The sequence below is a fragment of the Camelina sativa genome, chromosome 16 (genome assembly GCF_030686135.1).
Source record: "Camelina sativa cultivar CO46 ecotype springtype chromosome 16, ASM3068613v1".
Taxonomy (NCBI): Eukaryota; Viridiplantae; Streptophyta; class Magnoliopsida; order Brassicales; family Brassicaceae; genus Camelina; species Camelina sativa.
The window spans coordinates 3,120,964-3,134,468 of NC_141895.1; the positions used below are offsets into that span (position 1 = coordinate 3,120,964).

The window sequence follows — 13,505 nt, forward strand, 5'->3', positions numbered from 1 at the left end:
CAAAACGTCACCAACTAAAACAAAAGAAAACAAAATATATTAAGAAGAAAGTCTTGACTCCTTTATTCTTAACCAATCAAAATGAATGTTTATTGATTTTTATGAAATTTTGACGTGAAAAACAAAAACTTCCTGAATTTTCTTCTAGCTAGCTAGATTCCACCATGCATATTGTAAAATAATAATAATAACATTCAACGTATACATCATTGTTTTCTTAAAACTCTTTAAAGTTGTTGTAAATGCATGATTCGACAAAGCACTATATTATACATTTGTAAATTTCTGTCGTATAAGTAAATAAAAGAAATACTCAAGAAAAATATAAATATCAGCTCAAGTAACAAAGAGAGGAATATTACTATAATCTAGCAAAACATATATAGTCTCTCTCTGATCCGTTTCTCTTTAAGTTTAATCTCTCAAACACAGAGGATAAGAAAATGATTTGTTTCCGAGGCTTAAAGTTTGGTAGATTCTTTACCTCCAGGAACTCCGGTAAAATATCTCCGGCCACCGTCTCAAAATTATCGGAGAAAAGATTGTGGAACGAATTTCAAGAAGAAGATTACATCCTAAAGGCCCACGTAAGCTCTTGGTTACCTTCGCCGGAAAATGTTTTCCGGTGGGAAGCTACCATCAACGGCCCGCCGGGGTGCCCTTATGAAAAAGGAGTGTTCGCCCTCTCCGTTCACATCCCAACACAATATCCTTTTGAACCACCCAAAATCACATTCAAGACCAAGGTAACCAAAAATCAGATAACCGGTTTAAGTAATAGCTAGGTAATTTTTGGTTTCCGGTTTAAAATTTCGTTTTTTTTTTACTGCGTCCAGATTTTTCATCCTAATATAAGCCAAAGAGGAGAAATCTTTGTTGATATATTGAGATCAGGGTGGTCATCCGCGTTGACCATCAATGTGGTACTGCTTTCTATATGTTCGATTTTATCGGACCCGGTTGAACCGTTTTTGGTTAGGAATCATGCCGCGAGACTGTACCGGAAAGACCGGAATGCTTACGTGAAAGTTGCACGAGAATGGACTGTGAAGTACGCAAAGGGGGGATTAGTTTGATCTTAAGTTAATTTATATATTTTATTAGTTGATGGATCCATATATATGACTACTGTTTTTGGTTTCTCGTCAGTTTAGTGTCGTGTAAGCCTGTAAGGTTGTGTGATACCAAGAAACTGGATTAATTACTAATATATGTATTTAGTATTCAAGGACGTAAAGACTCTTTACTAAAGAGCTGCTAAACCTTGTTGAAAATTAATTGCTTTTTATATAGAGTAAGCAATTCAATTGATGCGACTAACTGAAGAAAATTTCGAAATATGAGTGTTTCTTTCTCGTCCAGCATTAACGTGTTTGTACTTGGTGATACTTTTTATTTCATATTAATAAAAACTTTATGTATATATGACACATACATATACATATTAATGATCACTCATCACATTAACACCATAAAAATATAAACACACTTCGGATTAAACTCCATTGTTTGAAACTAGGGATTGACCTTTTGTTTCTGACAAGCTGGTAAATTAGGATACTTTGGACTACATCCCCATGCATGATCTTGACCGAGAGCGTCATAACTTATTATTATATCTTGTGCATTGGTCTTGAGTGTTGCAAACGTGAAGAACACCATAATAAGAGTCACATACATAATTATAGCCTTCATTAATTTCTTAGATATACTCATATATATATATATATATATTTTTTTTTTTTAAAGGACTCGAATTTATATATTAAAAGATTGGATTTTTGTTGTTGTGTAAGGGACACATGGATGATTATGAAGCTTTAAATAATACAGGAGATGAGAGACAATATTGTTATGTTTCTTTCCTCTTTTAGCATACAGATTTGGTGTATCCTTCTCAAATATTGATATTGTTATCTTACTATTTTCTTCCTTAAGTGATTAAAAATTTAGTTTCACGTCTTAAAAGTTTTATTAAAGGTTTTTTTATCATCGCAAGTTTGCAACAAACTAGCTACTCGATAAACTGATGAAGAATTAACGAAAAAAAAAAGACAGAATTATACTTTGCTTATCCGATACAAAAACAGTATATGCTAGCTGTGCCAACTACAAGCTAAATTATGTTTTGATTGGTTTTCTTAACTCGTACAATTAGTTAGTTTGTTCTTCGTAATATGATATGAATATAATTGACGTGGAATCAACAACAAATTTCTTTTATTAATATAATGATTTAATTTTATTCAATTAAACAAAACTCACTCGTTAATTGTAACGTACGTAAATGGCAGATGACAGTAGAAGAATAATAAGTTAATAACATTCAACGTATACATCATTATATTGTGTTCTTAAAACTCTTCAAAGTTCTTGCAATGATTCGACAAAACACTATATATATAAAACACATAAAATTAAATATGAGAAGTAACGAACAGCGGAAAATTACAATAATCTAGCGCAAAACATAGTCTCTCTCCGTTACTCTCTCTTTCAAACACAGATTACAAATAGAGGAGAAAAAAATATTACAAAATGATTTTTTTCCGAGACTTAAAAGTTCGTAAATTCTTTACCTCCAGGAAATCCGATAAAATATCTCCGGCCACCGTCTCAAAATCATCGGTGAAAAGGTTGTAGAATGAATTTCAAGAAGAAGATCACATCCTGAAGGCCCACGTAAGATCTTGGTTACCTTCGCCGTCCTTGTTCTCATCCCAACCCAATATCCTTTTGAACCACCTAAAATCACATTCAAGACCAAGGTAACAAAATATTAGATTACCGGTTTAAGTAATCGTTCGGTAATGTTTGGTTTTCCGGTTTACTTTTATTTTTTATTTTATTGATTGTGTCTAGATTTTTCATCCTAATATAAGCGAAAAAAAGGAGAATTTTTTGTTGACAAATTGAGATCATAATGGTCATCGGCGTTGACCATCTATGTGGTACTGCTTTCTATATGTTGGATTTTATCGAACCCAAGTTGAACCGTTTTTGGTTAGCAATCATGCGGCGAGACTATACCGGGAAGACCGGAATGATTACGTGAAAGTTGCGCGAGAATGGACTGTGTAAGTATATACGCAAATTAAAGGGATGATTAGTCCGATATTAAGTTTTAAGTTTCTACCAGATTTTAACCTCCCTTGTACTGCGGGATTATTTCTTTCATTAAATTTCAAGTTGTAATTGCTAGTTAATTTTATATGTTTTATTTGATGTTTAAGTTTGTATAGTTGTATTTTGATTGTTAACTCTACAATTTAATTTGCGGTATTCAACACAATAATTTATTTTTGTTATAAATTAATTTATAGTATTAATATATTTTTATATTATTAAGTTGTATCTGTTTGTTTATAATAATCATGTATATGGAGGTGTCAAACACGTTGATACACATTTCTTTTTTTTTTGGACTGCAGCGGGTCAACCCACTAAGACCGCAGTTGTTAAAGTTATGCCTAAGCATGTTACCGACCTAAATTTTATATTAATTATTTTTTAACAATTTAATGACAAAGAAAAAAAAATTATAAATAACTTATAATATTGATATTTTGTAAATATCTTAATTGGTATACATAAAATTTCCTCACATTATCACATATAATATATACATAACTATGTAAAAATATTATTTATATATAATATATTTATTTTAATCATATATTTTTAGTTTTCGGAACAATCCGCCAACCGCAGACGTACTTTGCTAAAATCCGTAATCTCGATAGATTTAATTGTGAGGACCGTCTTTCAACGGTACACCGTAGACCTATATTTTCTATATAAATTATATCTTTATAAAATTATTATGTTTTAGTATATAAAACCGATGGTTGTAGCATAGCGATGGATTATTGACATTTTAAATTTATAAGAATATCAATCATAACCCGTTGCATAATAATTTAAATTTATTAAATAATATATTTTAAACCTTTAATAAAAATTAATTATCTATATAGATAATAACATTAAAATTTTAGACTAAAATAGGTAACATAAGATTTAACTTCATACTAAATCGATAATTTACTACTACATTTGTATATAAAGAAAATCTATAATTAGAAGTTAAAAGATAGTTAACTTCATACTTTAAATGCATGACTAGGGGTGGGAAAAAAAACCAAAATCCGAAAAACCGAACCGAACCAAACCGAAATAAATGGTTTGGTTTGGTTATGGTTAAATCTAAAAATCCGTTTGGTTTTCATTTTAATTAACCATTTGGTTTAGGTTTGGTCTGGTTAAAAACCGTAAAACCGAAAGTTTTTTTTAGTTTTTTATAAAAATTTAGGATAATTAGGTATAATTACTAATTAGTTTTTTCAAGCTTATAAATTTATATTGTATAACAATATCAATAAATTTTTCTTTATTGGGCTTTAATTATTGATGTCCTATTAACCTATCGAATTACAAAATCTTAACCGAAGTCTCTATTCCCTAACCTATATATATTCATAATTACTTTTATGCTTATTTTTAGTTATTTATCAATTATTTATTTTTTAAAAGCATGAAATAACCGTTAAAAACCAGAATCAAACCGAAACCGAACCAAATTGTGATACATATGGTTTTTATATGGTTTCATTTCAGATGAAACCGAAAAACCATAAACCGAAAAAACCGAACCGTAACCAAACCGAATTACATATGGTTTTTTTATGGTTCCATTTTTATAAAACCTAAAAAACTGTAAACCAAAAAAACTGAACCGAAACCAAACCGAAAAACCGAGCGCCCATCCCAAGCATGACCTTCACAAATATAAATTTGCCAGTATAGTGTCTTCCGCCGCGATTAGGCTTTAAATATTTGCATTACAAAAACCTTATGTTATGGAATATAGAATTTATATTTATGGAAGTAATACACATAAAGATGATACTTGGGAAAGGTGAGCTAAACTCATATTTTGTTTAGTTTTGCATATTATTAGGCTAGGAGGTAGAGATCATTTAGAAACTTTATACTGGATTGATAGGAGAATATTTAATTCACCTACCTTATTTTTGGATATTTTGATTTTATCTTTCAATTTTTTGAAAAATGTTTTAATGATTATGGCATTGATTGTAAATACCTTCAAACTTCAATACCACTTTGACAAAACTGTTGGGAAAATGTTAATATAGATTTTATAAGTTGATGGATCTATATATTGCAATTATTGATTAACAATGACTTCAGTTTTTGGTTTTTCGTCAATTTAGTTTTTTACAGTAAGCAATTCAGATATGTGAATTATTGATTAACAATGACTCAAGGGCGGATCCACGTTGAAGGGTGTGGAGTCAATTGACTCCTCATTAATTAAAAAAAAATTAGTGATACATATATTAGTTTCAACTTTCAATCATCTTATTCCATCCACGTAAAAAAAGAAAAAAAAGATATATATTTGGTAGACTTTATTTTTAGTGGCCCACTTCAACTTCCCTTCCTCTGTTCCTCTTCCTCATCGAGTCCTTGTCTTCAAGTAAGTCAAATTTTCATATCAACTTTTGTTTTTTTTGATCTTCTTCTAAGAATATATTTCATATAATTATATATTTACATATATCTATATTGAAAATTGGATAAAATTCATAAAAATACTAATTTTCCCAATCAAAATTACAAAATTAGTATCTAATATTTGCCATGAGCTGTTAATTATTGTTTATGTAGATTTCAAGTTTTTTTTGGTTCTAATGCAAGCAAGCAAATGTAGATTCTAGTATTTTTGCGATGGCCATTGCTTTTGATAGCTTATTAGCTTGACTAGTTTTGATTTACACTTTTAAGTTATTAGAAATTTATTATTTGTAAAAAAAAAATTATTTTCAGGAAAATGCAGGAAACAATGAGAAAGTTTTGGAAAGGAAAGATTTAGTTGAGGATACAAAATTCAATCGATTTGTAATTATATCATTAGAACTAGTCGAAACAATCTTTTTTTTGTTTTCTTTGTATAGATTCTAATTTCAGGATAAGAAAACTCGTACAATGGTTTTATAAAATGTTTTATATTTATGTTTTTTAAAAATTTTAGTTATGTTTTCAACCCCGGTAAAAATAATTCCTACTGCAATGACTTCAGTTTTTGGTTTTTCGTCAATTTAGTTTTTTACAGTAAGCAATTCAGATATGTGAATGGGATTAACCGAAGAACATTAAGAAATATAAGTATTTTCTTTTTCGTCCAATATAAACGTGTTTGAACTGATTAAAGCGAATTCGATCAAAGAACATTATAAATAATTTTCTTGGTCGTTTATCAAATACAGCATTACACGTTGTACTTGGTGATACTTTTAAATTACTTTATAATAAAACATGTACATATGACACATAAATATACATACTAAAAACCACTTATCCGATAACTTTGACTTAACATTAACACCACCATAAATTTTAATGAAAAGACTCAGGGCGTAAAACAACCAAACAGAAAGAGATATAAAGTATAAACACTTCGGATAACCTAGGGATTGACCCTTTCTTTCTGACAAGCTGGTAAATTCGGATACTTTGGACTACATCCCCATGCATGATCTTGACCGAGAGCGTCATAGCTTATTATTATTTCCTGTGCATTGGTCTTGAATGTTGCAAACGTGAAGAACACCATAATAAGAGTTACATACATAATTATAGCCTTCATTAATTTCTTAGTCATACCCATGTCTTTTTTTTTGTGAATCAAGAAAATAAAAAGGCTAAAATTTATTTATTAAAGGATTGGATTTTTGTTGTTGTGTTGTTGAAGGGATTATGAAGCTTTAAATAATATAGGAGATGGGAGACAATATTGTTATGTTCCTTTCTTTTTTTAGCACACAGATTTGGTGTATCCTTCTAAAATATCGATACTGTTATTTTACTATTTTCTTCCTATAGTATTAGTTTCACGTCTTAAGAGATATCGAAAGTTTTATTAAAGATTTTGTTATCATCGCAAGTTTGCAACAAACGACTCGATAAACAGCTGAAGAAAAACTGAAACACTTTAATGAGAAAAAAAAAGACTGAATTATACTTTGTTTATCAGATCGTTTACAAAAACAATATTGCTAGCTGTGCCAGTTACAGCCAAATTATGTTTTTATTAGTTTTCTTAACTCATACAATTAGTTGGTTTGTTCTTCGTAGTATGATATTGATCAACAAAAAGTTTATTTTCAAAGTAAAATATACTATTGATATTGATCAACAACAAGTTTCTTTTATTTCATCGTGTCAACGAAATTGTGTAGAACTATGGCGGGTTGACACAGTTTTTTTTTTTTTTTTTTTTTTTGCATTTTAGTGTTGTGGTAATATAATGATTTTATACATGTAAACAAAGGTACAAAACCCACTCATTAATTGTACCTTATGTAAAAGGCAGACGACAATAGAAGAATAACCTTTCGTTTGCGTTTGAAGTTTGTATTTTGTAATTTGTACGAAATGAAATTATTTGGTTTTCACGAACTAATATTGTTTTCTATTTTTTAAATTTTGTGATAGAAAACTATTTTTTATTCCAAAAATTTTAGTCAAGGTTTCAATTAATAACTTGCCTCACTTATGTTATTCAAGGTTTCAATTCAATAACTTGCAAGAAATCTGGAAGTCACTCTACTATAAAAGCCCCTCAAAAGCTCTCAGCCTCTCACAGTTATTTAGCAAAAAAAAAAAGCTCTCACAGTTTCCTTACACAACAATATGAATAAGATAATCTTCCTTCTTATTCTCTCCCTCGTCCTCCTCCCTCTTCACGTAATTGTGGTGGTGGCGCTCGGCAGCTGGACTCCCATCAAAGACGCTAAGGATCCTCACGTTGTCGAGATAGGTCAATTCGCGGTCTCCGAGTACGACAAACTGACCAGATCCAGATTGAGTTTCGTGAAAGTTGTTCGCGGTGAGTCACAAGTAGTCTCTGGTGTGAATTACCGGCTTCTGCTCGAGGTTAATGGCAGCGACGTCAGCAAAAACTACGTGGCGGTAGTTTTGGAGAAGCCGTGGCTGAAATCAATGAATCTCACTTCCTTCGACCCAGTCGTTGTTAATTAGTGGTCGCTTCCTTTGACTAGTTTACATGTAGCCTATTTATATCTTTTAAATATATCGAAGAAGTTAAAAATATAAAGAGAAATGTTCATTTCTGTATTATCTGGTTTTCAAATATCAAGTATCATGTATGGGCAACTCTAGTTAATTCTACTGTTGGTCATGCTAATTTTCTATTTTTAACTGTAATGATAATTTATTCAAAACATAAAAATTCATTTAAAATAAAAATTACACATACAAACGGTATTGTCTATATCAGTACCATCTAGTATATTAATTAGGATTATGACTTCATAAACAGATTACTTAAGTAGTAGTTTGTGTTAATATCTTTGATATTTTAACATTTAAACTTTAAACCCCCGCGTATAATATATGTTCTTAATTAACAAAAAAACATCTATACTAATAAAAGATATGAGCTATAAGCTCCTAAAGGACATAAGATTGTAAACCTCTAATTGTGATTAGACACTTCACTAATTAACATATTTTAAAATCTCAAGAATTTTCTATATTAAGAATTATTTTAAACAAGCAATCATGATTTGACATGTCATTCATTAACATTTTTTAAATTTCCAAAAAATTTTAGAAAAAGGAAAATTTTAAATTTATGGAAATAAAAGAACTATGCACAATATCCCACATCTGCTAGAAAATTTTTAGACAATGGTTAAGAACCAGTATAAATAAGATTAATATGCTTCCAACAACGAATGAGCAGGAAAACTTGATTTATCAGGCGTCCAAGTTTAAAAGTATATTCGGTTTGATCCAGTTTTTTATTTAATCAAATTAAAACTTTAAAAAGTTTCAAAAAAATATATTATAATATTTAAAAATTTTAAAAGTTTTAATATTATAAATATTGAAACTTTTAAAAGTTCTTAGCTTTTAAAAAGTTTTTAAATATTATAATTTTTAAATTTTAAAAGTTTAAAATATTATAAATATTGAAACTTTTTAAAAGGTTTAAATTTTATATTTCAAAACCTTTTAAAAATTTAAAATACTATAGATATTGATGTAAAACATAAATTATCTTAGTTATCTACGTTTGTGCTTTTTATTTCTTATGAGCTATAAAACATATTTTTGTGTATGATTTTATAGATGAGTTGATATTCTTTCATTATTTTTTTATTTTTGGGTCTAAGGAAGAAGGATTGACATCGCAAGACCTTGATTTGATGTTTGAGTCAAGTTTTGGAATTTAAAGAAGAAAGATGGACGACAAACACACATGTTTTATTAGCTATACATAGGCATGACCAGTGTTATGGTTGTCACGGTTATGGTTTATTAACCATCGGTTGTGGTTAGAAATTTTGTTTAACCTTAACTATAACCGTTTAATAAACGGTTACGTTTAAATACGGTTCCGGTTCAAGCGGTTATGGTTATATACGGTTACGATTATTTGAGAATATGATACAGTTGATATTATTTGATGATATAATATAATTGATATTATTTATTTATAATTAATATGTTCTTATAGTGTACTCATATTTCTATATATCATATGATTCATATTAAATAAATTATTATTAGTATATTTTATTATGTTTTTAAAATATTATAAACCAAGTAAGGATTTTGGTTGGAGAAGATTGTAAACGTGTGGATCTAAAACAAAATAAGCATATGGATAAAATTATTAATAATTGGATGCATGTGTTGAATATGCTGCTCTTCATGAATTTCACAAATTTTATGAGAAAAGAAATAATTTTGTTCTTAGAGTTTGATGGGTTAACAAGTTGTGTGGTTGTCTTAAAAAAAAGTTTTTCAGTGGAAGAATGTGAAAAGTTGACGAGGAAGAAGAAAAAAAAGAGTATAACGAAGAACCAACTGGTAAAAGTAACAATGAAAATTACCATAAATTTTGACAATGAAAATGATAGGAAAAAAGATGGCTAGCTACACGAACTATTGGTGAATACATGGTCACACATGTCAAATATACTATTGTATATTCAACTACATAAAGTATATGTATTACATAGCCACATGCATGAACTATATGACGTTATGTGGTAACATCATAGACATATAATTCAGTACACCGGTCAATTGACTCCGGCGAAGACCAATGTTGACTCTGGCAAAGACCGATGTTGACTCCGGCAAAGACCGATGTTGACTCCGGCAAAGACCAACGTTGACTCCGGCGTTGACCAACACTTAAAAAAAAAATCTAAATTAAAAAAAAAATTATTGTAGTAAATTATTTATGGATTTTCATGATTAAAAGAAATTTTCTATTCAATATCCAAATATTTTTTTATATATCTCTAATATATTCAATCTTATAATTAATTACTTTTTATTTTTCAAGCTAAAGTAAATAGTTAAATAAAAATCATTTATAATTATTTTCAAAATAAAAAAATCATTTATAATAATCTTCAAGATATAAAATCATTTATAATGATTTTCAAGATATAAAAACAATTTATAATTATTTTCAAGATATATATATATATATAAATCTCCCATAATCAGATTATTTAATTACTACAAAATCAATAAAATCAAATTCAATTACTTTCATTAGAAAATAATATGCAAAATATTGAGTATATGACATTTTCATTTTTACTCTCTTTTACATAATTACAATATGTTAAATTAATTTTTAGAATTTTTTTTTAAGGTTTGGGTTCTCTATATTACATTTAGGATATATTTAGGAAATATATTTAAAAATATCTTTAGATATTGAATTAACATATAAACAACAACAAAAAAAATTCACAATATTTACTTTTAACATATGAACATTTTCATTTTTACTCTTTTTAACACAATTACAATATGCTAAATTAATTTTTAGAAATTTTTTTAAGGTTTGGGTTCTCTAGTTTACATTTAAAATATATTTAGGAAATATATAAAAAATAATTAGATATTGAATAGAATATTTTTTAATTAATAAAAACCATAAATGATTTAATATAATAATTTCTATTTTTAATTTTTAATTTTAGAATTTTTTTTGGTCAACGCCGGAGTCAACACCGATCTTCACCAGAATTAATCAATCAGTGTACCAGATTGTATGTCTATGGTGTTGAACACATGACGTCATATAGTTCATGCATGTAACCATATAATATATATACTTCGTGTAGTTGAGTATACAATAATATAATTAGTATGTGTGACCATGTATTCACTTATACTTCATGTAATTAACCATTTTTTTTCCAAAATAATAATACTAATTTAATTTGTTATAAAATAATATTTTATTACTGTCATCAATCATATATAATTTTCATAAAAATATATCTAATAAATTCAAGCATATCATGCATTCAAAACCTAGTAACTATAAAAACACACAATATAATTTTTGCGTATGTATATAACCATATAAATATAGATTCTTGATCGTGCGACTCGTGTCCATGATGAGTCCATCAATGATGGCGCGCGGACTGTATTGTTTTACAGAAATGTAAAATTAGAATAATCAAATCACACTTTTCTTTATGTTTTGGTGGAAAAATTACACATCTCTTACCATATAATTAAATAAAAGTAAAATATGTATATATAGAATACAATAAAAGTAATATATGTATATATGACAATAATTAAATACAATAAAGATATCTTAATACATCTTTTCCGCCTTTTTCTTCTCCGTAATACGTTTTGTTTTTGAGATCTTTTGATATATGTTATTACTCCGAATCGTTGTTTTTATCTCTAAAAAAGTTCAACCCTGTGAAGCTTCAATGTTCTTTGAGATTGGTATCGTATATTGATTTACCTTAGTTTTCTGGCAAAACTGAGGATATTTTGGAGAACATCCCCATGCATGATTTACACGCATAGCATCATTTGATATAACTATCTCCATTTTGATTGTAACCGCCTCAAAAGAAAAAATAATTAGTAGAACAAGGTACAAAACCGATATTTTCTTCAACATAACTAATGTATTTTATGAAAAAGAACAAAGTAAACTAAATGGATTTCACTTAGTTTTTATTATTTATCAATTCTCTTTAGAATTCGAATTTGGTGCTTTATATAAATAGTTGATGGGGTTTACTAAATATGGTTATTTGTTCTGGCGGGTTCCTTAGTTATGCAGTTCCAACGAGAATTTTTGTTTTTACAATTGTAATTATTGTTGTTAGTTGAAACAGTAACATATATTAGATATTTGTTATAAAAAAAATAACAACAAAATGATGACACGAATTAACAAAAAAAAAATCAAAGTTTTTAGGTTTTTAATCTTTCCAAGTTCCAATAATTCATCATTTAAATGTAGAGTATATGAACTGATCAGCGATGGAAGTTTATTCGAAAAATGACGCAATAATTCTATTTTATATAGTATTATTGCTTGTTGACCGAAAACAAAAAACAAAAACTTATTCCCCTAAATCACATTCCACTTGTTTATGATTTTACTCTTGCATCGTTCTTGTGAATATATAATCCTCTACCATATAGTAATCTGATAACTTCACCCTTAAATGTTCATCATTCTTAGTATTACAATTTTGAAGATTTATTTTAATATATATATATATATATATATAAATATTCTCATTACAACTCTATATGTATTAAAACTCTGAGATATATGTAAACATAATTATGAGATATAGATTCCTTACCTTTTAGTTTTTATAAAGTAAATTTGATTTCCTTTTTTCTAAGTAAATATTAGTATATTTTTTCTCCGGCATCAATATATATGTATTAATGCTATAAACTAATAATTACATCTCATAAATACTAACAATTTTTTTTTTTTTAACTTTCGTAATTTTCTACTCTAAATTTTTTACTTACTGAAGATAATTATTATTTTTTTGGTTAGTTCTTGTCCCTATTATCCCCCTTGTGAATATTGGGGCTCGCTTCGTCTCCCTCTCTCTGTGTCCGAGTAAGATACGGAATATAAATATACTCCCTTCAACTCTGTCCCCTTCGCAACGTTGGCCAAAAAAAAGAAAACGAACTTGTTACAAACCCTTTTGAGCTTTATCTTTTACAAATCCCTAGATTAGGTTAGTTTCTCTAATCTCTTGTACATCGTTGTTTCGTCTTCCGTCTTCTCTCCCCTGAAACCTCTTTGAATCTTCTACTTTGTGGGTTTAAGGGTAAAATATCTGGATTCTGCTTTTTTTTTTTTTTTTTTTGCTTTGGAATAGAGTTTCAAAAAGCATCTGTTTTTGCGTTTAATGTCTACTTGACTACAAGTCTTTAGCGTTTCGATTTGTCTAGATTGATAAAAATCTCAACTTTTTTAGTTGTTTAGACCCATGGAAGAAGATTTTGAAAACTTTGGATTTTGAGGTCTTTGTTGGATAGTTTTGACATACGAAGCAAATTTTTGTGTATATTTCGTAAAAAGTTCGAACCTTTTTTGTAATGTGTGTAAGAATCCTCTGATTTACTTGTGT

The 13,505-nt window shown here is 28.2% G+C and overlaps 4 protein-coding genes and 2 pseudogenes across 4 annotated transcripts; 3 read left to right on the forward strand and 3 right to left on the reverse strand.

Annotated features, from left to right (window-relative positions):
- Window positions 1-292: 292 nt before the first annotated feature.
- On the forward strand, window positions 293-1,231 carry LOC104749586 (uncharacterized). The gene is made up of 2 exons (XM_010471243.3): window positions 293-746; window positions 837-1,231. The coding sequence occupies exons 1-2, from the start codon at window positions 444-446 to the stop codon at window positions 1,074-1,076; spliced, it is 543 nt and encodes a 180-aa protein (XP_010469545.1). The 5' UTR covers window positions 293-443; the 3' UTR covers window positions 1,077-1,231.
- Window positions 1,232-1,515: 284 nt separating this feature from the next.
- Window positions 1,516-1,716, reverse strand: LOC109129681 (uncharacterized). The gene has a single exon (XM_019238253.1). It carries the CDS (start codon window positions 1,714-1,716, stop codon window positions 1,516-1,518), a length of 201 nt encoding a protein of 66 aa, XP_019093798.1.
- An 822-nt stretch (window positions 1,717-2,538) lies between these two features.
- Window positions 2,539-3,081, forward strand: LOC147925073 (uncharacterized; annotated as a pseudogene).
- A 3,225-nt stretch (window positions 3,082-6,306) lies between these two features.
- Window positions 6,307-6,708, reverse strand: LOC109129678 (uncharacterized). The gene has a single exon (XM_019238251.2). The coding sequence runs from the start codon at window positions 6,689-6,691 to the stop codon at window positions 6,491-6,493; it is 201 nt and encodes a 66-aa protein (XP_019093796.1). The 5' UTR covers window positions 6,692-6,708; the 3' UTR covers window positions 6,307-6,490.
- A 956-nt stretch (window positions 6,709-7,664) lies between these two features.
- Window positions 7,665-8,160, forward strand: LOC104753303 (cysteine proteinase inhibitor 5 pseudogene; annotated as a pseudogene).
- Window positions 8,161-11,584: 3,424 nt separating this feature from the next.
- Window positions 11,585-12,013, reverse strand: LOC109129432 (uncharacterized). The gene has a single exon (XM_019237672.2). The coding sequence runs from the start codon at window positions 12,011-12,013 to the stop codon at window positions 11,798-11,800; it is 216 nt and encodes a 71-aa protein (XP_019093217.1). The 3' UTR covers window positions 11,585-11,797.
- Window positions 12,014-13,505: the final 1,492 nt, after the last annotated feature.